Source organism: Melanerpes formicivorus, unplaced genomic scaffold (assembly GCF_026170545.1).
Source record: "Melanerpes formicivorus ecotype bairdi unplaced genomic scaffold, bMelFor1.0.p_v2 SCAF_3, whole genome shotgun sequence".
Classification (NCBI taxonomy): Eukaryota; Metazoa; Chordata; class Aves; order Piciformes; family Picidae; genus Melanerpes; species Melanerpes formicivorus.
This window is the reverse complement of record NW_027142355.1, coordinates 4,531,646-4,554,470: the sequence shown is the minus strand read 5'-3', so window position 1 is coordinate 4,554,470 and position 22,825 is coordinate 4,531,646. Positions and strand designations below refer to the sequence as shown.

Sequence of the window (22,825 nt, the reverse complement as noted above, 5' to 3'; positions counted from 1 at the left end):
GCCTTCTCTTCTCCAGACTGCACAGCCCCAACTCCTTCAGTCTGTCCTCACAGGAGAGATGCTCCAGCCCTCTGATCATCCTCGTGGCCCTTCTCTGGACACGTTCCAGCACCTCCACATCCCTCTTGTAATAGGGGCTCCAGAACTGGACACAGTACTCCAGGTGGGGTCTCTTGACAAGAACCGTTAAGCCAAAGAGGCAACGAATTAATTACTCACAGCTGATTCCACCCACGTGGAGAGTGCTGCTGCTGTGTATTAGCTGGTGAGGCTTTGGGGCACTCTCGTGTGGCGCTGGCACAGCTGGTTGCCAGCAAGAAGGCTGTGCAGTCCTGGGGCAGGTTTGGCTTTGGCAGAACAGCGGGCTGTACAACACGTTCTCTGTGACAGGCACTTGCTTTGTAAACTGAGTAAACTGAGGCAACCTGGGTAAACTGAGGCATGGTAAAATTCTAGTTGCAAGGGGCAACAAGGCTTGGCTCCAGCTCCAAGGTTTGTGGCTTCTCTAGCTTGCAGTGTGTAGGCTTGTGGCTTTATCCCAGGCTCTGGACCAGACACTCTAGGCAGGGGCAGCTCGAGGCAGCTTCAAGCCAGATAGGTCCAAACAGGTTCAAGCAAGGCAAGGCAAAGGTGACTAGAAATCAGACAGTATATGTATCTTCTCTGAGATTCAATAGGGTAAATAGGGCAACTAAAGCCAGCACATAGTTACCTAATGAAGAGAGGTTCTGCCAGACTGTGGCCGTTAAAGACAGAAACATAGGCCTGGTCAGGCAGGAGCAGTGGCCAGTACACGTGCCCTTACTCCAGAAGCAGGGTTGTTTAGCAGAGACACATGGTCCTGTTCCCTTTGTTCCTTTTCCCGCATTACCCCCACTTTCTGCAGGAAGCAGGGGGAGTAGAGGGGCACCGTGTCTAGACACATCAGGGTCTGTTTGGGTTTGTGCTGGGGTCGTTTGGCCATACCATGACAATCATATATGGAGCTCCCCGATAGTAAATTATTGGGATCAACGATCTGAGAATTCCCCTCTCATTCCTAAATAGAGCAAAGTTTATAGCAGGACAACTTAGTTTTATTTTCTTTAAAACAAATAACTCTGGCATTCAATAACTCTTGTGGCAACTCTGAACTGATAAAGCAGAGGTCTAAAAGTTTTATTAGTGACTCTATTTGGTACAGCTCACATGTCAGCAGAATGAAGTGGAATTCTCCTGGGATGTATTATATCATATGTGAAATGTAAGTATCATGTGCAACAATACATGACAGTACAGTTCAGAAATCCTTGCATCACAGATAAATAGTGGTTACAGAGCAATGTGCTTGACACTTCACAGTTTAAATATTTCATTCTCCTCTCTGAGAAGAAATTCTTGATAAATTCTTAATGTGGTAGGACTTAAATGAGAGTAACATTTACTAGGTGACGAATGAATTGACACAATCATTTTTTTTCATGTATAATACAAGCTTCCCCTAAGAATAAATCTTAGATATAACTGACTGACTTGGCTTTGACATTGTTTTCCAGTCAGAGGTTCTCAGATCCATTTCATTAATCCATCCTTTCCCCAATACAAACCATTTCTGTTGCTGAGTAGTTTCATGCAGTAAAAGATCTAAACCATTTTCCTAAAGAGCAGAAACACAAATCAGAACTACACAGAAAGAGTTTTAAAAGAAACCAAACTCACTTCATCTTGCTACATTTGGCTGTGGGTGTATTTGACAGGCAACACTGAAGTAAATTCTCCAGAAAAAAAATGAAAAAAAATAATAATCCTATTCCCCATGACTTTAAAGACACTCACTAAAATTACAAGTCTTGAAAACAACATCTGTGTTTCCTGACAGTCTTGCACGATGTTTGTTATGTTATATGATATCCTTGACTTATTGATGCTGATGATAAAACTTCAGTGACTACAGGAAAGACAAAATTTGACTGTGAGCACTCCTAGAGTTTTAAATGTTTGCTTGCAGCTGCGGAATGTGTTGTATGTTAATCTGAGGTCTTGAAATGATTTGGGAAGACCTATATGGTTAATTGTGCTTGAAAGCAAAGTCAGCTGACTTTCTTTTCTGCCTTTCATCAGTGGTAAAATTTAAGTAATTTTACTATCTCTTAGGGAAAAAAAAATATCATTAAAACTATTTTACAGATGGTTTCATTTCATAGTGGGATTGCCAATAGCAGACAGTAAGTAGAATAGAATAGAATAGAATAGAATAGAATAGAATAGAATAGAATAGAATAGACCAGGTTGGAAGAGACCTTCAAGTCTCATCGTGTCCAACCTATCATCCAACACCACCTAATCAACACCACCTAATCAACTAAACCATGCAACCAAGCACCCTATCAAGTCTCCTCCTGAACACCTCCAGTGATGGTGACTGACCATACATTCAGGTCCCTTGACTCAAATTTGTTGCAAGTGGGAGAATCTCTCTGCTGACAGAGCTAAACTATTTTAAATGATGATTTTTCTTCTGGATGATCCACTTATATTTTTGTTGATGCCTTTCTTATTCCAGGAAGCAGAATGTGCGTACACGTTGTTTATAGTTGCCATCTTTTGGCTCACAGAAGCATTGCCACTGGCTGTTTCAGCTTTGCTCCCTGCCTTTATGTTCCCGTTGTTGGGTATAATGGGATCCAAGCAGGTAACTCTTTTTTCTCCTCTCTATTAATTATGGATTTCAGTGGTAAAATACCCAAAGAAAGAACCACATAATGTTGAAGCATTGCAGGATAATCTATGAATTTGCTGAGTGCCAGTCACAGTAGGACCTTTTAACACACTTTATCCTCAGGATTTACTCATATTTCTTTAACATTTTTATTCAAGGTTGTGTTTCAGTGCTTAGATGCCAGTTGATAGATATGCTAAATAGATATAAAACATTCTTAATGTCACAGAAGTGAGATGACTCACTGAAACCCCATGTACAAGATGCTGAGTGTGTACCTTCATTCCAAGGATAGGACATCACAGATGATCATACCCTAAATCTATGTTTAAAAAGTTGTTTTCTCTGCTAGATAGATGACTACATTAGTAAAATCAGCATTTCATTGTGAGTTCACGTGTGAGATGTGACTGATATCTTAGGTTATTCACCTCATAACCTGGATTTTTTTGTTTTGTTTTAACCTTATGCACTTTGGTGCTCTTACCCTTGCATCATTTCATTGAATGAAATTAGTCCAAATTTAAGACAAGAATGTTTCTGAATATTTAATTCAACGTATGTTGTTACAGAATTTTTCTTTAAATTACTAATGCCAAACACTAATTGGGAGTCCCACTTAGCTAACAAAATACTTCTTGGTTTTTATTTCAGGTGGCATCTGCTTATTTCAAAGACTTTCATCTGCTGCTGATTGGAGTAATTTGTTTGGCAACATCAATCGAAAAATGGAATCTCCACAAAAGAGTGGCTTTAAGAATGGTGATGCTGGTGGGTGTCAACCCTGCATGGTATGTGCTAAGCAATGTCTTGAAGACATTAATACTTGTGGAAAGCTGTGTAATCCAGCCTTTCTTTTCTACAAAAAACAAAGGAGATACTTGAAATTACGTGATTGATTGCTAGGTGACACATCATTATTTCTCTGAAATCTTAACTGAAAGTTCCCTGCAGTGATTCTGCTCATAACAAGGATCCTTCTGAACAAGAAAATATGGTGAATTTGTGAAGAACTAAGGGTCCTGTTTCCTTAGTGCTGGTTCGTACATTAATATCTCATGCCTAGGACTCAGCTATGTTTATTATTAATTTGTATTTCAACACTGTTTTCAAAATTCTGGACTCTGCCCAAAAATACAAGTAGAGTTAAAATACACAGCAAGGGAAAAAAGTCATGAAAACATAAGATGTGGCAGAGAAGGAAAAACATATTAAGCACAATATCTTTATTCATATATTTTTCTTTGTCTACCTATGAAGAAAATATCAAAGGAACAGGGACTTCCACAGCTGGCTGAGGTGATAAGGGAAATGAACTCACACTCTCTCTACTTTTTCACTATCAGCATATATCTTATGAAGTGAAAACTCTTTGCTTGCTTTACAAGTTTGCAGAAAAGCTTTAGGCCTACAGATTCATCTTTTAACACACCAGTAAGGCTGCAGGTAAGATCTACAGCAAGTCTAGCTTCCCAGAATCCATGATTCTTATGATTGCTTGCCAGGAAGAAAACAGTGACAGTAAGTAAAGAGTCAGGAAAAAAGACACTCCCCCCTAGGACTAGGCTTAGTTTAAAAAACTGATATGCCTCTCAGGGGATCAACTAATAACACTTTATGGAAATCTAGGGTTATTTCCATTCCTCAGTGATTTATCTGTCCTAATCTAAAATATCACTTGTAATTTTTCCCCTTCATCTTTTGATATCTGGTAGTTTTCTTTTTTTGACAAAATGCTCCTTACGCCTGTGCTCAATTGCCTCCAAATATCTTTAAGTATATTCTTGAGCTATGTAGCTTTAGTTATTTAAACTTCTTTTTCTTTAAATCACTCCTAAATCCTCACTATTTTGCTGAAATCTTGAAAAGGAGAACACAAGCGGATGTTGTGCTGTGCTAAGCTGAACAGTACTAGGGAATTTACTGTGGTCACAGAAATATTCAGCCAGCTTCTGAGGGTCTAAAACAAGTCCACAGACTGATTTGAGGAAGCAGTTATCTCTCACAATTATCTCAGCCCTACCACATTTCCTGATAATGATTATAAGATTATAATGAGATGATCTGTGAAGGAGAGATTCTGCCAGCTCTCAGTATCTGCTTTGCTGGGTCCAGTGCAAAGTGATGCATGCTGTTCTCTGTGCATAGCAGGAATGCCTAGACAGCCTGAGCATGCTGAAGCCTCATCCAATCCACAGTACAGATAGCACTGTAAGTGGTTTCTGCATTAGAGAACATGGAAGATGCAGTGGAAGCAGAGTAACATTGCATTCTGCATGTTTTTAGAGTTAAGTGACTTATATAAGATATAGTGTGGCTAGCTGGAAGTGATTGTCCCCTTGTACTTGGCACTGGTAAGGCTGCACCTCAAATACTGCGCTCAGATTGGGGCCTCTCCCTACAGGAAAGACATTTTAGTCCTCTAGTGCATCCAAAAAAAAAGAACAATGAAGCTGGTGAAGGGTCTGGAGAACAAGTCTTATGAGGAGTAGCTGAGGGAACTGGGATTACTTAGTCAGGAGAAAAGGAGGCTAATGAAGACTTTATTACTCTCTACAACTACTTGAAAAGTTGTAGTGAGGTGGGGGGGGGTCAATCTCATCTCCCAAGAAACAAGCCGCAAGTCTGCAGATCATTTCATCATTATGCCATTAAAAGTGCACAAGGTGTCCCTGCTGAGAAAAAATCAAGTTGGAAGTGTTGTTGCTATTAACGGAAATGAAAGCCTATGAGAAGCATTTTGAAGGGTATTTTTATGTAATAACATCATTTTGGTATAAATTCATGTTTTCTTTCACTGAGAAGTTCTTTCAGGTTTTGTGAAGATTTTGATCAAAGGTGGGCAAAGTACTTCACAAATTGCACAAATGGCTTCTCAAAAAATGCTGCAACCACCCAGTCCTTTTTCTCACAATTGTTCTCTCGCTGTAGCAATGCATGCAAGGTGTTTAATGACACTGCCAACACCTTAGGATGGGAAATCAAAAGCATTACACCCATTTACAACTCCAAGAGATGCCTTAAAAATGACAAGGTGGCCTGCATTCCAGTTTACTGTCTAACCTCTCCACATATGACATGGAATATTTGGTTTTTTAAGTCCAGCCCCTGATGCACTTCAGTGCATGATGTTGGTGCAATCAGGAACTGCACAGATGCAATTCCTATTTGTAGTAAACTTAGCAATTGCAATGACTATCACGTGCTCATTTAATGCAAAATGTTTATTGAAGCACAAATAATCTTTACGAGACCCAAGAACTAAGATTAAGAACTAAGTATCAATTACATAATTGATAATATTTCCTCCTATATCACCTGGACTGCTATCTAGAGGACTTAAAACCTAAGTGAGAAGTCCAGGAGTATGACCTAGACGGTACACTGTGAGATGAACAGTATCAGCAGTATAGCCATTTTACCTATCATTTGAACTTGTGACACGTGTGGTGCTCTTTCTTCAAAGATTATTCACATGCTCTATCATTCTGTGAATAAACATTATTGTTTCTCTTTTAATCTATAGTATATTTGAAACTTTAACTCTAAACCACTGTAATTTCAGTGTCTTTAATCAAGAAAATTTAAATTCACAAACCTCTTTAGAGGCCAGTTACAAGCTTTAAATATTTTTCCTACATTCAAGCTTTCTGTTGAGAAAGCTTTCCATTTATATCAAGTAGAGTGGTGATAGGAGGTGTTGCTGTAGCAGCCACAGACTCTTCTCTCCTCTTCCAGGCTTACGCTGGGTTTCATGGTTAGCTGTGCTTTCTTGTCAATGTGGCTCAGCAACACCTCTGCTGCTGCCATGGTGATGCCAATTGTAGAAGCTGTAGCACAGCAGATCACTAAAGCTGAAGCAGAAGCTGATGCACTGGACATATCTTGCTCTAATGGCTCCATCAACCCAGCACTGGAGCTGGACGGTAGGCACACAGTTTTTGGCCTTGCCCACCCTGACTCTGCAGTGGAGTAAGTACCACATAAAGCTGAATGGCTTGGGAAGTAATAGCATCTTTACATATTTCATTGAGAGACTTCTCTTGGATTATTGTGCGTGAGGTCTCTCATATTCAAGAAGACTGATTGAAACTGAGCAGGTGAAGTATATGGCAGGTCTATGACAGGGAAGGAGAAGAGGCTGGCTTGTTAAGCCTACTAAAATGTCTGAAAAGAAATATGACTACAGGTTATAAATACACTGGGGTTAAAACTTGACAACAGAAAAGAGATTTTGAAGCTCTGTGGTAATGTTGGGAGAGCTAATGAATCTAAACAGGTTACACACACAGTTCCATTGTAAATTAGGAAGATTTCTTCTCATTAGAAGAGTCAGACTCTGGGCATGAAGAAATAGGAGTCATTAAGGAGCAGGGCACAATTCAGCTGTTCTTAAGATTGGCACTTGCAAATGTATTCCTGGGATGATGTGGAGTGATTGCATGAATGGGACATGCCAGTGGAGCCTTTCCCATTTTACTTTCTTAAATACTTATGTGTCTTTTCATCAATGTCTCACAGAAAATATAGGAGAAAGTGAAAACAGTGACTGGAAAGAGAAAGAAAAACAAGTTAATGGGTAATACTCATTCACTAAGCTCTGTTCTAAGAATTCATCTAAACAGCATATCTGTTTATTACAATTAATGCCTCTGTTTTTCCAGATATGACAACAGTGTGAGTAGTACTATGTGCACAATTGAAAAAGAAAGTGAAAAAGAAAAGGAACAGGTACTTAAAGTGTCTTTTTATCCTGCAGCTACTTTCTGTAATTTAGTTTTAATCTGAATTTCACTTCTGTGTAACATCTTACAAGGCACAGCTGGCACTGAAGTAAGAGGTGCACATATGCATACAGTTTGCTTATGTAGTTATTTCATTAGTGGATTTGTGCTAACAGTTTCTTTTACACAAGTTAAACCAACCTCACCAAATACAAACTTCATATATCAGGTGGACACATATATGTGTGTATATATGTGTGTGTGTGTGTGTGTGTGTGTGTGTGATGTGTGCGCATGTATATATATATATGTATGTATATGTCAGTAAAGGAAATTCTTGTATAAAGGCTGAGACAGCTCAGGAAAAGTACTTCATGATTGGACACTCCTTGCTGCTGCTTTGCATGAATAATTGTAGTACCACTGCAACAGCAAACAAAACCACACTGTGTACAGCCAAATTGCCAGCAAGTTGTCTGGCTCTTCTGGGCCATCCCTGAATCCTATTTTCAGCTTTATGGTGAGCCCTTCTTATCTATTAATTGGTGTATATTCTTTCTAAGCAGAACTTGCCACCTGCTGAAACAGGGAAAAAAAGCGGAGAGGACAAATACAGTGGGATCTTCAAAGTGATGTGCTTATGTGTTGCTTATTCTGCTACCATTGGAGGACTGACCACAATCACAGGAACATCAACTAATCTGATTTTTACTGAGCACTTCAATACGTAAGAGACTATATTAAATTATTTGTGTTCTTCTTAATCCAGAAATTTAGCTGCCCTTTCTTGAGCTCTCACATGGCTCCTATAAAATACATTAGAAACCTTACCCTTTCATTCAATATTATTTGATTCTATTGCTTTCTTTTTGTTATCGTTTTCTTAAAAGGATAAAATGAAGTTGTATCTGACTTAACTGGTAAAGACTGTATGTGATTGCTCAACACATGCAACAAGATGACTATTCTGGCCTCCTCTCCCAGGCAACCAGCACCAGAACAAGAGGACACAGTCTCAAGCTGCAACAGGGGAGGTTTAAGCTTGTTAGGAAGAAATTCTTCATAGAGAGTGTGATTACCCATTGGAATGGGCTGCCCAGGGAGGTGGTGGAGTCACCATCATTGGAGGTGTTTAGAAGGCAACTGGATGGGGTGCTTGGTGCCATGGTTTAGTTGATTAGTGTTGTGTGATAGGTTGGACTCGATGAACTCGAAGGTCTCTTACAACCTGGTCTATTCTATTCTATTCTATTCTATTCTATTCTATTCTATTCTATTCTATTCTATTCTATTCTACCTTAAAGGACAGATATTTGTTTTAAAGTACAGCAGGAATCATGTTCAGGACTGCTTAGCAAAGAGCATCAGGAAATTTTCAGGTGGCTATGCTTAGTGTATTGTTGAAATGAAGAATTTGGGTCCCTTAATATAAGAAAAAGCAAATAATTTCAAATCAGTCTGAAACTTGCATTCCATGGAACATACCATTTTGAGGTTATTAAAATATTCTTTAATATTCATTTTCTTTGCTGAATAGAACTACTTTGTGAAGCAAATTGGGATACTTCATTCCAAAGTGTTTGGAAAACCAGTAATTCTTGCTGGACTTTTTTTTTAACTTATGCAAAGTATTTATTGAGAGAAATATTCTGACCCTCATTTTTAAAACAGAACAAAATAAAGTGCAATCCTTTTATTACCCTTGACATTACTTTGTATTGCACACGACAGAATGGTAAAAGACCAGTTATTGATGGACTTTTTTCCCATACCTGTGTTCTATGAATAGATAAAACTGCTTCAAAATGCTGGTAAAGAGAACTGAAGTGGTACAGCCTGTAAATCAGGCTGTGCTAAGAGAATGTCAACAATGGAAACAGTATGGGAATTTTAAGTGCCTGTTACTGAGTCCAAAGAACTACACAGGGCAGACTATGGTTTTGTAAGTTAGAATTGTAACATTACATAATTATTTAAGTTCAAAAAGCCCTTTAAGAGCATAGAGTATTGAACATTGAGTATTGAAGAGCATTGAGCATTGAGTTCTCTACTTCCTTCCTTTTCATTTGTCACATGAAGAGGAAACCAGTATCTGTGTTAGTGCTGGGCCTGTGTGTTGCTGGGAATCTTCAGCCTGACGTTGATTTAGGATGTTCAGTTATGCTGTGTTCTACAGTGCAGAAGCAAGCATCCCCACCACTGAGACCAACTTCCATAATTGTTTTTGGTTCCCTCAGGTTCCCTATTTATTCTTTAAGTGTACTCAAAGAGACATTACAACACAGCATCAAGAATATATCCAACTGAAAAGAAATAAGAGGGAAAAAAATCCCCCAAATATTGGCTAACACACCAAGAACTTGTGTAGCCAGTTGCAGGCTAAGCATTAGTCTGCTCACCAATGCCCATACCCAGGAGCCTTCACCGGGCAGGAAGGCATCAGTGAGGATGAGATGGGTTGGTCCTCACTGCTCCCCTGGATAATCCTTGATTATACTGTGTCCTTCTAACTCCATGTGTTTTTCTTTTAGTATTTTATCTGTTTCTGTATTGGAGTGTTTCCTATAGAAAGAATCCTTCAGGTTGCTGCAGATCCCCATGTCAGTTATCTCACATCTGCAGTTATATTCACCTAATCTTGCATTGCTCTGCAGTAGAGAGTTTCTCACAGTTCTTTCCTACACAAAGCAATTTCCCCAGCACTGCAAGCCAAGGTTCACAGCTGGACAATATTAGAGCAGAGCTATAGATCCCAGGAGTACAGGCAGCTGCATCCCAGGGTGAGAGGAAGGCTGTGGAGATAGTGGAGAGAGAAAGAGTTACCAGACAGCACTGCATCATGGAGAAAACTGACTTCTGTGCTTGAGGAAAGGTGATTGTATGATAATCATTTTGGTTCTCTAGTCAGGATCACTAACAGGTTACTCAGTTTCCTGAATTTTGTTCAAGTAACCGACATTTGAACACAAAGAACCAAACTTTGCTTTTATATTTTTGACAACCTAAGCAATTTTATAAAAGTCATTAAAGGAATAATCATAGAATCATAGAGTCATACAATCAAAAAGGTTGGAAAAGACCTCAAAGATCATCAAGTCCAACCTGTCACCCAAGACCTCATGACTACTACACTATGGCACCAAGTGCCACGTCCAATCCCCTCTTGAAAACCTCCAGGAATGATGACTCCACCACCTCCCTGGGAAGCACATTCCAATGGCTAACAACTCTCTCTGGGAAGAACTTTCTCCTCACCTCCAGCCTAAACTTCCCCTGGTGTAACTTGAGACTGTGTCCTCTTGTTCTGGTGCTGGTTGCCTGGGAGAAGAGACCAACCCCCACCTGGCTACAACCTCCCTTCAGGTAGTTGTAGAGAGCAATGAGGTCTCCCCTGAGCCTCCTCTTCTCCAGGCTAAGCAACCCCAGCTCCCTCAGCCTCTCCTCATAGGGCTTGTGCTCAAGGCCTCTCACCAGCCTTGTTGCCCTTCTCTGGACACGTTCAAGTGTTTTAATGTCCTTCCTAAACTGAGGGGCCCAGAACTGGACACAGTACTCAAGGTGTGGCCTAACCAGTGCAGTATACAGGGGGAGAATCACCTCCCTGCTCCTGCTGGCCACACTGTTCCTGATACAGGCCAGGATACTGTTGGCATTCTTGGCTGCCTGGGCACACTGCTGGCTCATGTTCATCCAGCTGTCAATCAGTACTCCCAGATCCCTTTCTGTTTGGATGCCCTCCAGCCATTCTGACCCCAGCTGCAACACTGCATGAGGTTGTTGTGGTTTTCTGGATTTGCTCTGCTTACCAAATATGTTGTGTTTGCCTGGAAAAAGTTTATTGCTACTGTCATCCAGTCACTGTAAATGGAGGAAAATGGGTCTAGAAAATAAACAGTTCCCTGTGTTCTATCCATCCTTGTCTCGGGCAAGACTCATAGTAGATAATCTAACAATAGAAGATAGTCCAACCAACACTATATAAAAGTCATTTATAGAGTAATTTAAATCAATCATCCAGTCTACCAGAGAAATATTTACTCTGGAGATGAAGAATATTATGATTACTAGAAATATATATGCCTTCAGCCCTACACAAATTTGCTGGCCCCAATATTTTGACATTTTATAATGGATTCAACTTTTCAGTACAACTTTTTCAAGACCTTGTCTTGTTGCTCATTAAGGGATTATCACATGTAATTCAGGAAAGATCATCAACACTTTAGCAAGTGATGAAATGTTCAGTCATTGCTATGCTGATGTCAGGTTTTTTTTCTATCTTGGAATCCACTGATGCATTCAGAAATTGATATCACTAATCCTGTGATAAAAATTAAATAGCCACACAATCAATAAATTATATACCAAAGCACAATGTCTTTTCCTGGTCCTTTCACTGACTCATCACTATGTACTGTTGCAATTTAGAGCAATTCAAGATTCCACTCAAGAGCTGGGTAGGAGTGGAAGTCTCTGCTGGCACTTTAATTGCAGCATATGTAAATATCGTAATAGATATAGATCAGCTTTTAAATTTGCACAATACTTGAGACAGTATTTATAAAAAGCATTTACTTCTTCAAAGACAATCAAATCCTATATGACAATCAAAATTCCTTTTCTTCTAGAAAGTCCTGAAAACCAAAAGATTGGCTAATAATTAGAAATAATCACTGCAGCCTCTGAACATCCTGATTTCCTTTCCATCTGATTTTGGCATCAAGGAGGGAGGTTGTTCTAGGAGAGCAGAATTTTTTCTCATTTTTCAGCACTAAAAGCTCTCAGTAGAGCTGGAGGTGGTCAAAGGAAATTCTGTTCACAAAGTAAACTGCAACACAAAATACAGTTACCTGGCCTTTTTGCCTGTTTGGCATCTATCTTTTTTAACAGTAAATAGATCTCTTTCAGAAAACCAAAGTCCATTTCTTTTCTTAAATGTACATGACAAGGAGACCTCTGGCTGAATGGCCCACATCAGTACACAATAAACTAAGATATCCTCAAAGAGACAAAGTGACAGCAGGCAAAATCCACCTAATAAAAGAACATCCCAGCCTTTCCTGGAAATTAGTAATAATATTTTTTGATTTAATCAGTTTTGAATCCCTTATGGAACTTTAAACAATGCAAATCTCAGGGTTATCCTCACTGTTGTCTTCCAGCCTCATTGGACTTTGCTCATTTGTGCATGTTACCTTGTGCTAAAGTCTTGTCTCAAATTGCTGCTTTTCCTCAAGCTTTTTTCTTTGTCATTCTAATGGTCCTCAAGGCTGTGAGTGGCCCTTCCATGCCTAACCTAACTCAAGCTAGACACACCTAGATTGCAGTCAGATCCCCCAACCTGTTTCTGATCCAATGGCCAAATAGCTGGCACAACTGGTCACGATGATCAGGAACAGGATGGAAGGGTGAGTGAAAAAGACACCAGAGGCCATCTCATGCTGAAGTCAGCTGCCATCCAGAAGCAATCTTTTGAAGCAAGGTTTTCTGGCCCTACTCACAAATCTTCATTCCTTTGCAAAGCTCAGCTGAAGTTTTGTTTTACTTTTATCCAGACGTTACCCAGATTGCCAGTGCATCAATTTTGGATCCTGGTTTATCCTTTCCATCCCCATCACAGTTGTTATCCTGATGCTCTCCTGGCTTTGGCTCCAGTGGCTTTTCCTTGGGTTTGAGTAAGTAAATGTTGTAATCAATAAAATTAAAGGTTGATAAGAGATACCTTATACCAGGAGTAAATATTGCACCAAAGTTTAACTGGCTTGATAGGAAGATAATACAGCAACAGTGATTTTGGATCTGTGTTTGTGTGGCTGAGTCTCTAGATGGAACAAGAATTTTCTAAAATACTAATACTTGACTACTTAGCCCAGAGGCTAAGATTTTGGAGAGGACAATCCTTGTTTTGGGCTAATTATTCAAAGACTTATTCTCCATAACTTCATTAATATCTGCAGAGGTAACAATGGGGACCCCTGACTTTCAATATTACGTAGCTACTTACTGTGCAAGAGATGCAGAGTGAGATTGTCTGCTTTTAAGCAGACACTTAGCACTCTCTATGTGAACATTTATTGTTTCATTTTTCTTGTTTGTCTCAATAGTGTTCTTTTTAACAATGTGTAAACATCCTATTCAAGAGTGAAAACCTAGCTCATAGCAAATAGTCTGCTGATCCATATGGAGGCTACTAATATGAGAGAAACTTTTTCATTACAAACCAAAGTAAAACAAAGTCATAGATGACTTTCAATAAATAGCTAGGTTACATATTTGATTGTTTCAATTAGCTCCCATAATTAAAGTTTCCTCCTTCCTGGGCAAATAAGCAAAGGACACATTTTGTGGTTGCCTCTATCAATCCCCCACTGGGCTTGCCAAGTAATTCAAGTATGCTCAGTCTGGTTTATGATAACTAAATGGTAGATACAGAATTGTGAAGTGACAATTTTGCTTTTGTAAAACACCATTTGTAACCAGAAACGTTGCACTTGCTTTCTGTATACACTTTTAATGTATCATGCAATATTACTGATTTATATTCCAGTTTTAAAAACATGTTCAAGTGTGGCAAAAAGAAAACAGCTAGAGAAGAGGCTTCAGCACAGGTGATTCAGGAGGAGTATAAGAAGCTTGGGCCAATGAGGTATGTCAAATTATAAATCCACAAACCAGAATGAGTAAATCCAAACATGAATTCAGGAAAATATATAACCCATCTGTTTCTTCTATAGCTATCCAGAAATTGCTACACTTGTCCTGTTTATTTTAATGACCCTGCTGTGGTTCACCAGAGAGCCTGGCTTCATCCCAGGGTGGTCTTCACTTTTCCCAAAGTAAGTAACTTTATGATGCACCACCACCAACTGCGCTGTGTCTTAATTGCATACTTTCTCTTCCTCTCAATTTAAATAAAAATAAAATAAGATCAATACTTCACTAATAGTCCAGGTTGAAGTTGTTTAAAACCTTTATAACATATACAGATTAGTTAAAGTTCCACAGTTTCACACATGCCTATGTTCAATGTCTGAAATGTGCTAAACCCATTACAGAATAAAATAAAGTGCCTGCTAAGAGGGATTATGCCTAGATGTTAGATTTCATCCAGTGGAGGAGAATGCATAATGATTGATATTACAATATCCTACTTCCTCATCAAATTCAAGAATAATCTTTGGTCAGAACTTTTTTATTTACTGCCTTTAGTGATAGCCACACTTCCATGCATACAGGCCAACATCCCCTACTTTGACAGCTCTACTTAATGATACATATTACTATCTCTTCATACATAACTTTCTCAATGTCACAGTTCACTAACCACCCAAAAGCCGGGAACAATTCAGGAACTATATATGGGTTGGGTTTTTTTCCCTCTGCTGCAGCTTGCTTGCACGTTTCCTTCCCCAAGATCACTTAGAACTGTCTCCCTGATAAATCAGTGACTCTTGCAACAAGCTGCAATAATGTGCTATATCCTGTTCTCTTGCTGTTACTGCTGTAATATCAATTCTGTTGTTCTGTGACAAAGGTCTGGGTTTTGCTCTGGAGTATTGAGAGGAGTGAGACTTTGTGCTACTTAGGTCCTTCTAGATGTAGTATTTATTACTAGATGGGTCAAAGGCCCGTGCTGGACTTGGATGGTAATTTTCCATTCTGTTCTCCTTACATGTGCCATGGTTTAGTCATGAGGTCTGTGGTGACAGGTTGGACTCTGTGATCTTTGAGGTCTCTTCCAACCTTGATGATACTGTGATACTGTGATTTATCCATTGTTCCTTCTCTCTTTTAAATATATTCCCACCATTCATAGACACACACTCTCCCCAGTGCTCTGTCATAAAATCTGGTAGAGGATGTTACAAAATTGTTTGGTGTAAGAATATTAAAATAATAATTAAAAAATAGTAAATACTAAAATAGTTTTATAAGTATTTGCTTTTTAATTACACAAAACATTGCAAAAGATCTTTCTCCCCCCCTCCCCCCCCTTATAACAATAAAAGAGGTGATCATTATCTTATATGAAATGTTCTATTCTTGAAGGGGTTTTGGAGTGTTGACCTAATCAAGCAATCAGCTAGCTAAGCAATCAGGCTGGCTTTGCTTCATATTAACATTCAGTACTCTTCAAACACCATTTAATGAGATACATGTTATAATGAAAAACAGATATTTCAAACAGCCTTTCAAATATGAAACTTATGGCTCAGATTAATTACTTCAGTGCAGAGATCCACATTTGTCTATTAGAAGTTGTCTAGATACTATCATCTGAGGATCTTGTTTGCTGGCAGGGAAACACAGAATATCTTCTAAGCAAATGTGCTTACAGGTTCTGCACAAGGTAGTTCATTTATTCTAAAATGCTAAAGATCAGAACAGCTACATTGTGGTGTGTGTCAACTTTGGTGTAGTTTTACTTAATTAGAACACAAATGTCCAGAAAGCAGCCAGGCTTGATTTCAGAGCAGCCAAGTACAGGTTCCTCAGATTTTGAATTGACCACCTTCCTTGATCTGTAGTGGTAGATAATCATCTCTGCTGCCAAACCAAACGAGACAAACTTGCACCTTTTCTTCTATCTCAATATAGCTTCCAGCCATCTGGTTTTGTCTTTATCACTTTTCTGTGATAGGTGCTTTAAGGATACACATATCTGGTTTAATTATATCACAGTGTGAGCTTTGTTTTGGCAAACTAAATTGACCGCTCAAAGTTTTGCTTCAAGAAATAATTCCCCATCACTCTCACCACACATGTTCATGTTCCCAGCCCCTGGAATATCCTTTTACAATACAAGCACTGAAAAACACAAGCACTTATCTTTTTATTTCTTTCCTGCAGAAATATTGACATTTAATTATGATACCTCCCCACTTTTTAAGGGCTACTTATTGAAATATCATCTAATTTTTAATCCACATTCGTGCTCTATCAGTATCTCATAGAGCTAATTTTAAAGCAGCATTATCAGATGCCTTTCAAATACACATTACCTTTACTAGTTAGTTTTTCTAAGAAGGTGTTATAAATATATTAAAATCTAATCCTTACTGGCCTGCCCTGATCTCCTGTTACCTCCCTCTGGAGACAGATAGCAGGGTGTTGTAATAAACGTTCTATGACAATACAGAAAGCAGCACAGGGTAAAAGCTGTTTCCTGCCCATCTGTTGACAGTACAGGATCACACGTCATTTCTGCTACCTACAGCAGTTTCCTTCCTGGCCTGATTCCAGGATGTAGGGTATTAGCTACAATTAGAGAAGTTTCAAACTGGCCTTTGGCTCAGACTTTATGAACCTCATAAGAAACAGAAAATTTAGCATGGGGCTGCAGCTGATTGCAGCTGATATATGCAAGGTCTGCTTCCCTCATTCTTCCTCGCTTGATTGTCGGAGTGAATTCTTTCCTTTTTCTGCATGTTTTATTCCGTTCGTTACTTCCAGTACAGAGCTACTATGTACCCTGGCCCACAGCTCTGTTCTCTACATTGTGAGATCTTGTCCCCTTGTACTCAGCTCTGGTGAGGCCACACCTTGAGTACTGTGTCCAGTTTTGGGCACTTCAATACAAGAGAGATGTGGAGGTGGTGGATTGAGTGCAGAGGAGAGCAACAAAGCTGGTGAAGAGCCTGGAGAATAAATCTTATGAAGAGTGACTGAAGGAGCTGGGGAAGGTTTGTTTGGAAAAGAGGAGGCTGAGGGGAGACTTCATTGCTCTCTACAACTACCTGAAAGGACGGCATAGAGCAGCTGGTCTCTTCTCGTAGGTAACTGATGATAGAACAAGAGGGAGTGGCCTCAAGCTATGACTGGGTAGGTTTAGACTGGCCATCAGGAAAATTTTTTTCACAGAAAGAGTGGTGAGGCATTGGAATGTGCTGCCCAGGGAGGTGATTGAGTCACCAACCCTGGATGTGTTTAAAGGTCGTTTGCATGTGGTGCCTGGGGCTATGGTTTAGGGGTGAACTTTGTAGAGTAGGGTTCTGCATTGGACTTGCTGATCCTGAGGGTCTTTTCCAACCTGAATGTTTCTGTGATGTTGTGATCTCACTAATCAACAGATTTTTTGCTGCCTTATAGGACAAAGGGACTTGATTTGGGGACAATTCAATTGCCAATTAAAATAGAGTTGGATGGTCAGAAACAAAGACAAAAAGTAAAATACCTTTCTCCAACCCCCCATCTGTACTGGCTCAACTTCACTCCTTCGTTTCTTACTCCTCTACCTCTTTCTACTGCACCAAGTAGTGCAGAGGTGGGGAATATGGGGTCATGGTCAGTTCATAACTGCTCCTTTCTGCCATGCCATCATCCTCCTCACTTTTCCCCCCTACTCCTAACTATATATATTTATGTTTTTTCTTGTTAACTTCTCCTTAGGTATAAAGGCTATGCAACAGATTCAACAACTGCCTTAGTGATAGGCCTCCTGTTCTTTATTATTCCAGCAAAAACATTGTCTAGAACTTCAAATGGAGAAACCAGTTGAGTATATTTTGATATGGATTTTACTACAATATCTAAAATGTTATCATAAATGCAGTTTATCGCACTTGTTAGAGGAATTTTGTTAAATACTTATGTTATAGTTTTAATATAGGATAATATCTTAATGGGATATAAAGCATCCCTGGTCTGGAAATCAGTGCCCACAATTAAGCAAGGGCAAGCAGCAGAGTTTATTTTGTGAAGAAGTTACTGTTTATTTAAGGTGCCCTATAAAATTCAGCATGGCAAACAAGTCCATTCTCATTTTCAAAATGGAATTTGCCCTGATTAAAGTATAACTCCAGCTTCTCCTCTTTATACATTGAATTCTGCAGCAGAAATCAGTGAGATCTGGAGGTTCACAGGGAACCTAAGTGGGTCTAAGTGAAATAGCATTTACTCAGCAATCTCTCTGAATAGTGCAGTTTGAGTAAATTAAACTCATTGATATCGTGTAGCTATCCTCCACAGAGGGAAGAAGTGGAGGGGGTCAACGCTCCATTAGTGGAAACCATTATAGCTGTATTGTCTTCAGGCTGTGACAGTTTAAAGCAACTAAGGCTCTGTCCCACGAAGTGTAGGTTGTTCATGTTGAAAACTTGCCTCATACTATTCATATGATGAAACTTTGCATTTCAATACTTCCCAAGTGCTTCCTCAGAGGATATTTCTCAATATGTTTTCTAATGGGAGGTGGGGATGTGCATGCGTGTGGGGGGTGTTTGTTTCCCTTTGCTTTTGTTTATTTATTTATTTTTTCTCTAGCTGTTTTTGGTTACACTCCACTGATTACTTGGAAGGAGTTTCAGTCATGCATGCCTTGGGAAATAGCTATTCTTGTTGGTGGTGGGTTTGCACTGGCAGACGGCTGCGAGGTAATGCAATGTATAGAAGATACTGAACAATTAGCATGACCACATCAGGAGCAATTCAGACACACAATGAATTCAGTCATTTGAGAAAGTTGTATTTAAGACTTTCAGAAAACAGAGGTACAAAACCAGGACTTTGCTTTGTCTTCAAGCACTGCACAATGATGTCTACTGTTTGTTCTTTAATTTAAATCTGATAGTGGTATGAGCAGTGCAAACACACTGTTTTAAAAGCTTTAGGATTCATGTGCTGCATCACTAAGTTATCCCCTATGTGGAGCCCCACTGGCAAGTCTAGTAAATCAAGCAGGTCTGGGCCCAAACTGATTATGAAGCCTGGTATACCCACATTAAGATTTCCTGATTATGACTCCTATAAATGGCTCAGAGGTGAAAATATAAAGAAAATAAAGTTTTCATGGGCTCCCATAGAACATCACTGAATTAGAAAAATTGTACTTAAAAACATGTGAAAAAAGAATATGGAGAATATTTCAATTGGTTTTTTTTTTCCTTCTTGTACACATACTTTACAATTAGCAGACAACCAGATTTCTGTTCTATATGATTTATTACATTTCCTTTTCAGTTATTCGTTAAACATAATCATGTGGTCATATTCCTTGTGCAGGTTTCAAAACTTTCTGAGTGGGTAGCAAGTAAATTGACCCCCCTAGGATCATTACCCTTGTGGCTGGTTATCCTGATCTCGTGCCTTATTGTCACTTCAGTAACAGAAGTGGCCAGCAATCCAGCTACCATTACGATATTTTTGCCCATACTGTCTCCTTTGGTGAGTACAACACAGGTTGCTTTTAATCAGAACCTGTTCTATCATCTATGTCATTACACAGCTGCTCAAAGAAGCTGTTTTTAAAAGTCTTAATAAAAGCATGCATCTTTTTGTTCTGCTCTGTTGTGCATTGGATTTGTTGTTTTGGAGCTATCTTACAACAACAGATTCTGAAAATTCAGTAAAATTAGGTTAAAGTTCAACTCTAGAAAAATGGACTTTGTTATTCCTATTTGCAAATAATTGAAGCCCTTAAAAAGGAGAGCTCTCCTAGGGTTTCTTCAGGACCACACCTCCAGTGACTGCAGATTTCGGTCTGTCACTAAAGAGGGGACTAATAGATGCACTTTATACGCAATTCTTATTTCTTCTCTCCTTAGCTCAATTTTGTCCTTTCTTCTCTTCAGCTTTATTATAATACCCAGTTCTTTCTTTTTCTTCAAAGCTTACTGATCATCTTTTTGTCTGTAGATTTTTCCTCTTGGACAGCCTAGTCACATATTAATGACCTTTCTCTCTCTTATAAAGAAATCTTAGTCTTCACTTCTTTGAATCTCTGCTTCATATTATATACAAATTCAAATTTTTCATCTTTCTTGCAGGCTTTTTTTCCCTTTTAATCCTTACGCAGTGTGCACATTCTTTGTAATGGTTTTATTTCATGTTCTTGACTACAACTAGAAAACATCAGGTGTGAATTTCAAGTTCAGTAGCTATTCTGTATTAGAATCACCTTTTCTCCTCTGAAGCATTCCCAGATATAGTCTTAGAAATGAATCATCAGAAAAGGTTATTTTTCATTATTCTAAACCAGCAATTCTGTTCACAGTTCACTTATTAGTGTAATAAGTTTGTATTTATGTATTCCATTTGCCAAATGCGTCCCTTGACAGCTGTTCTATTTTACAATAGGCTGAAGCCATTCATGTGAATCCACTTTTCATTTTGATACCTGCTACCTTGTGTACTTCCTTTGCATTCCTGCTCCCTGTTGCAAACCCAGCAAATGCCATTGTATTTTCATATGGTCATTTAACTATTATGGACATGGTAAGTTTTAAGCAAAATTCCCTAAAGGAGATTTTTAGCATTTAAAAAACTATTCAGTGTCTTGATGTGAGTTTCTGCTTTCTTTTTCCTCTCCTTTAGGTGAAAGCTGGTTTGGGCATTAACATCATCGGAGTTGCTGTAGTTATGCTTGCAATTATGACATGGATAGTGCCTGTATTTGACCTCTATAGCTACCCAAGTTGGGCACCAAACATTCCTTCTACAAATAGCACTGGGCTGTAAAGAAAAGGAAAAAAAAAAAATATTCTGAGCATTGATTTGGATTGGTTTTATTTCTTTTGTTTTCTACTGGTGTGGTGAGTCACTTAAAGTGTTTTTGTCACCACAATGATAGAGACCTACATCACTACTAATGACATATTTCACTGTTCCAGAGAATGATGATCCAGTCTGAGAGTCTATTCAGAAAATAATATCATAAAGCTAGTTTCTAATCTAATTCAGCTAGTCTGAATTTTTACATCTTCATGTTATGAAGGAAAAAATGAATGGGCATAGTCCTCATCACTGGCAGTTTGCCCCCATTCTCAAGACAGTAAAATAGTGGGATTTAGCTTTTATTATTTTGAATACATTTTCTTACAACTACTTTGGTGATACTTGGAGTATGTCAGAGAATGTATTGGTTTTCTGTGTTCTAGATTCAAACACTTTGAAATGGTGTTGAGACACCATAGAGAAACAAAAGATCAGGCAGGGGATTGTCTCGAACGTATCGTTTACAGACCTGTCAAAAATGCACAGAAAATGGAAAAGACCAGCATGATCACTTACACAGCACTTTATCTACTAAGCACCTTGTAATCTGGAAGGAGGATACATACTTAAGCATGTATTTAGTCCACCTCCTCCAGGAGCTCACTGAAATATGTTGTTGTTGTTTAGTATTTTTCTTGACAGACGTATGTTGCTAGATCCAAATTGATCCGTATGAATAGACAATAAATTATCATCATACCTTTGCCAAAAATAGAGATATATCCCCTTGATGAATTAAAGCATAAGACACAGTGCTGAACATGTGACACTTAACCCATCAGACAAGACTATAGTTCATCTTCACCAGGAGGTTTCTGACCTCTACAGGACAGATGGCATTTCAATGTTGTAAACACAAAGCAATGCAATGTAGTCAGACTGGAAGTTCCAGTTCGAAGATATCTTCAAATGATTGTTGTTACATGTTTTTTTCACAGTAAGGATTACAACATTGTTGTTTTCACCTGTTGGAAAGATCCATGACAATTTGTAAAGAGTGTTTAGTCAATAGTCTGAGTGAAAGCTGAATGTATTCAGCTCGAGTCATTCCTTGGGGCACATCTATGATGGTTGTAAATCTTATTCTGTCATTTACAGATAGTGTAAATGATTCATCTTTCCTAACAACAACAGCTTTTGGTTTGTCATTAGATGGTTTACATCTATTTTTGATAGTGCATATTTAGAGTAAAGGTGTCTGTAACTTCTCTAATGCCAGAATACAGTGCATAGGATTATTATACATGTAATTTGCTTCCCTTAGCTACTAGTTGCAGATTCAGCTTCAAGTAGTTTTTAAAGAAGCACTTTTTCTTCATGACAATGTCTTCATGACAATTTCTATGTGTACATGCCAACCTGCTTTTCATCCTGAGGTTGCTATCTCTTTAGGATGGCCACTTTTGCTTTCCCTTCCCTTCCCTTCCCTTCCCTTCCCTTCCCTTCCCTTCCCTTCCCTTCCCTTCCCTTCCCTTCCCTTCCCTTCCCTTCCCTTCCCTTCCCTTCCCTTCCCTTCCCTTCCCTTCCCTTCCCTTCCCTTCCCTTCCCTTCCCTTCCCTTCCCTTCCCTTCCCTTCCCTTCCCTTCCCTTCCCTTCCCTTCCCTTCCCTTCCCTTCCCTTCCCTCTTTGCTTTGGTGTTTACATAACGCTTGGCAAAACAGGGCTATGCCCATGAGTAGGCCAATCAGTAACTGCCACTATAAACATAGCATTGACTGATCCCTCGCAGTAATGATTGTGATTACAGATTTGCAATTCCTGGCTAAAAAAAGCCTCTAATTCATCAAGTACTAGAGGAAAATGCTTATGCAGGTATCTAACCCAAGATATACACCTTGAATGATATCAGACAGGATTTTACCAGAAGGATGTGCACCACAGTAACAAGGAGCTCATGGTTTATGTAGGCTTT

General features: G+C 39.0%; 1 protein-coding gene across 4 annotated transcripts in view; it reads left to right on the top strand.

The window, feature by feature from the left end:
- The window catches only part of SLC13A1 (solute carrier family 13 member 1), a 56,289-nt gene extending 33,919 nt beyond the window's left edge, over positions 1 to 22,370 (top strand). For 3 of the 4 annotated variants that reach the window (XM_068165359.1, XM_068165351.1, XM_068165368.1), the window contains 14 exons: positions 2,543 to 2,671; positions 3,353 to 3,489; positions 6,437 to 6,624; positions 7,220 to 7,277; positions 7,363 to 7,429; positions 7,986 to 8,149; positions 12,978 to 13,097; positions 13,970 to 14,068; positions 14,157 to 14,258; positions 17,812 to 17,915; positions 18,685 to 18,794; positions 19,423 to 19,584; positions 20,497 to 20,634; positions 20,734 to 22,370. In XM_068165359.1, the coding sequence (XP_068021460.1) occupies positions 2,543 to 2,671; positions 3,353 to 3,489; positions 6,437 to 6,624; positions 7,220 to 7,277; positions 7,363 to 7,429; positions 7,986 to 8,149; positions 12,978 to 13,097; positions 13,970 to 14,068; positions 14,157 to 14,258; positions 17,812 to 17,915; positions 18,685 to 18,794; positions 19,423 to 19,584; positions 20,497 to 20,634; positions 20,734 to 20,877 (1,722 nt within the window). In that variant the 3' untranslated portion in view covers positions 20,878 to 22,370. The remainder of the gene's footprint in view (positions 1 to 2,542; positions 2,672 to 3,352; positions 3,490 to 6,436; positions 6,625 to 7,219; positions 7,278 to 7,362; positions 7,430 to 7,985; positions 8,150 to 12,977; positions 13,098 to 13,969; positions 14,069 to 14,156; positions 14,259 to 17,811; positions 17,916 to 18,684; positions 18,795 to 19,422; positions 19,585 to 20,496; positions 20,635 to 20,733) is intronic. The other variant, XM_068165378.1, reaches the window with a different exon arrangement.
- The last annotated feature ends 455 nt before the right edge of the window (positions 22,371 to 22,825 follow it).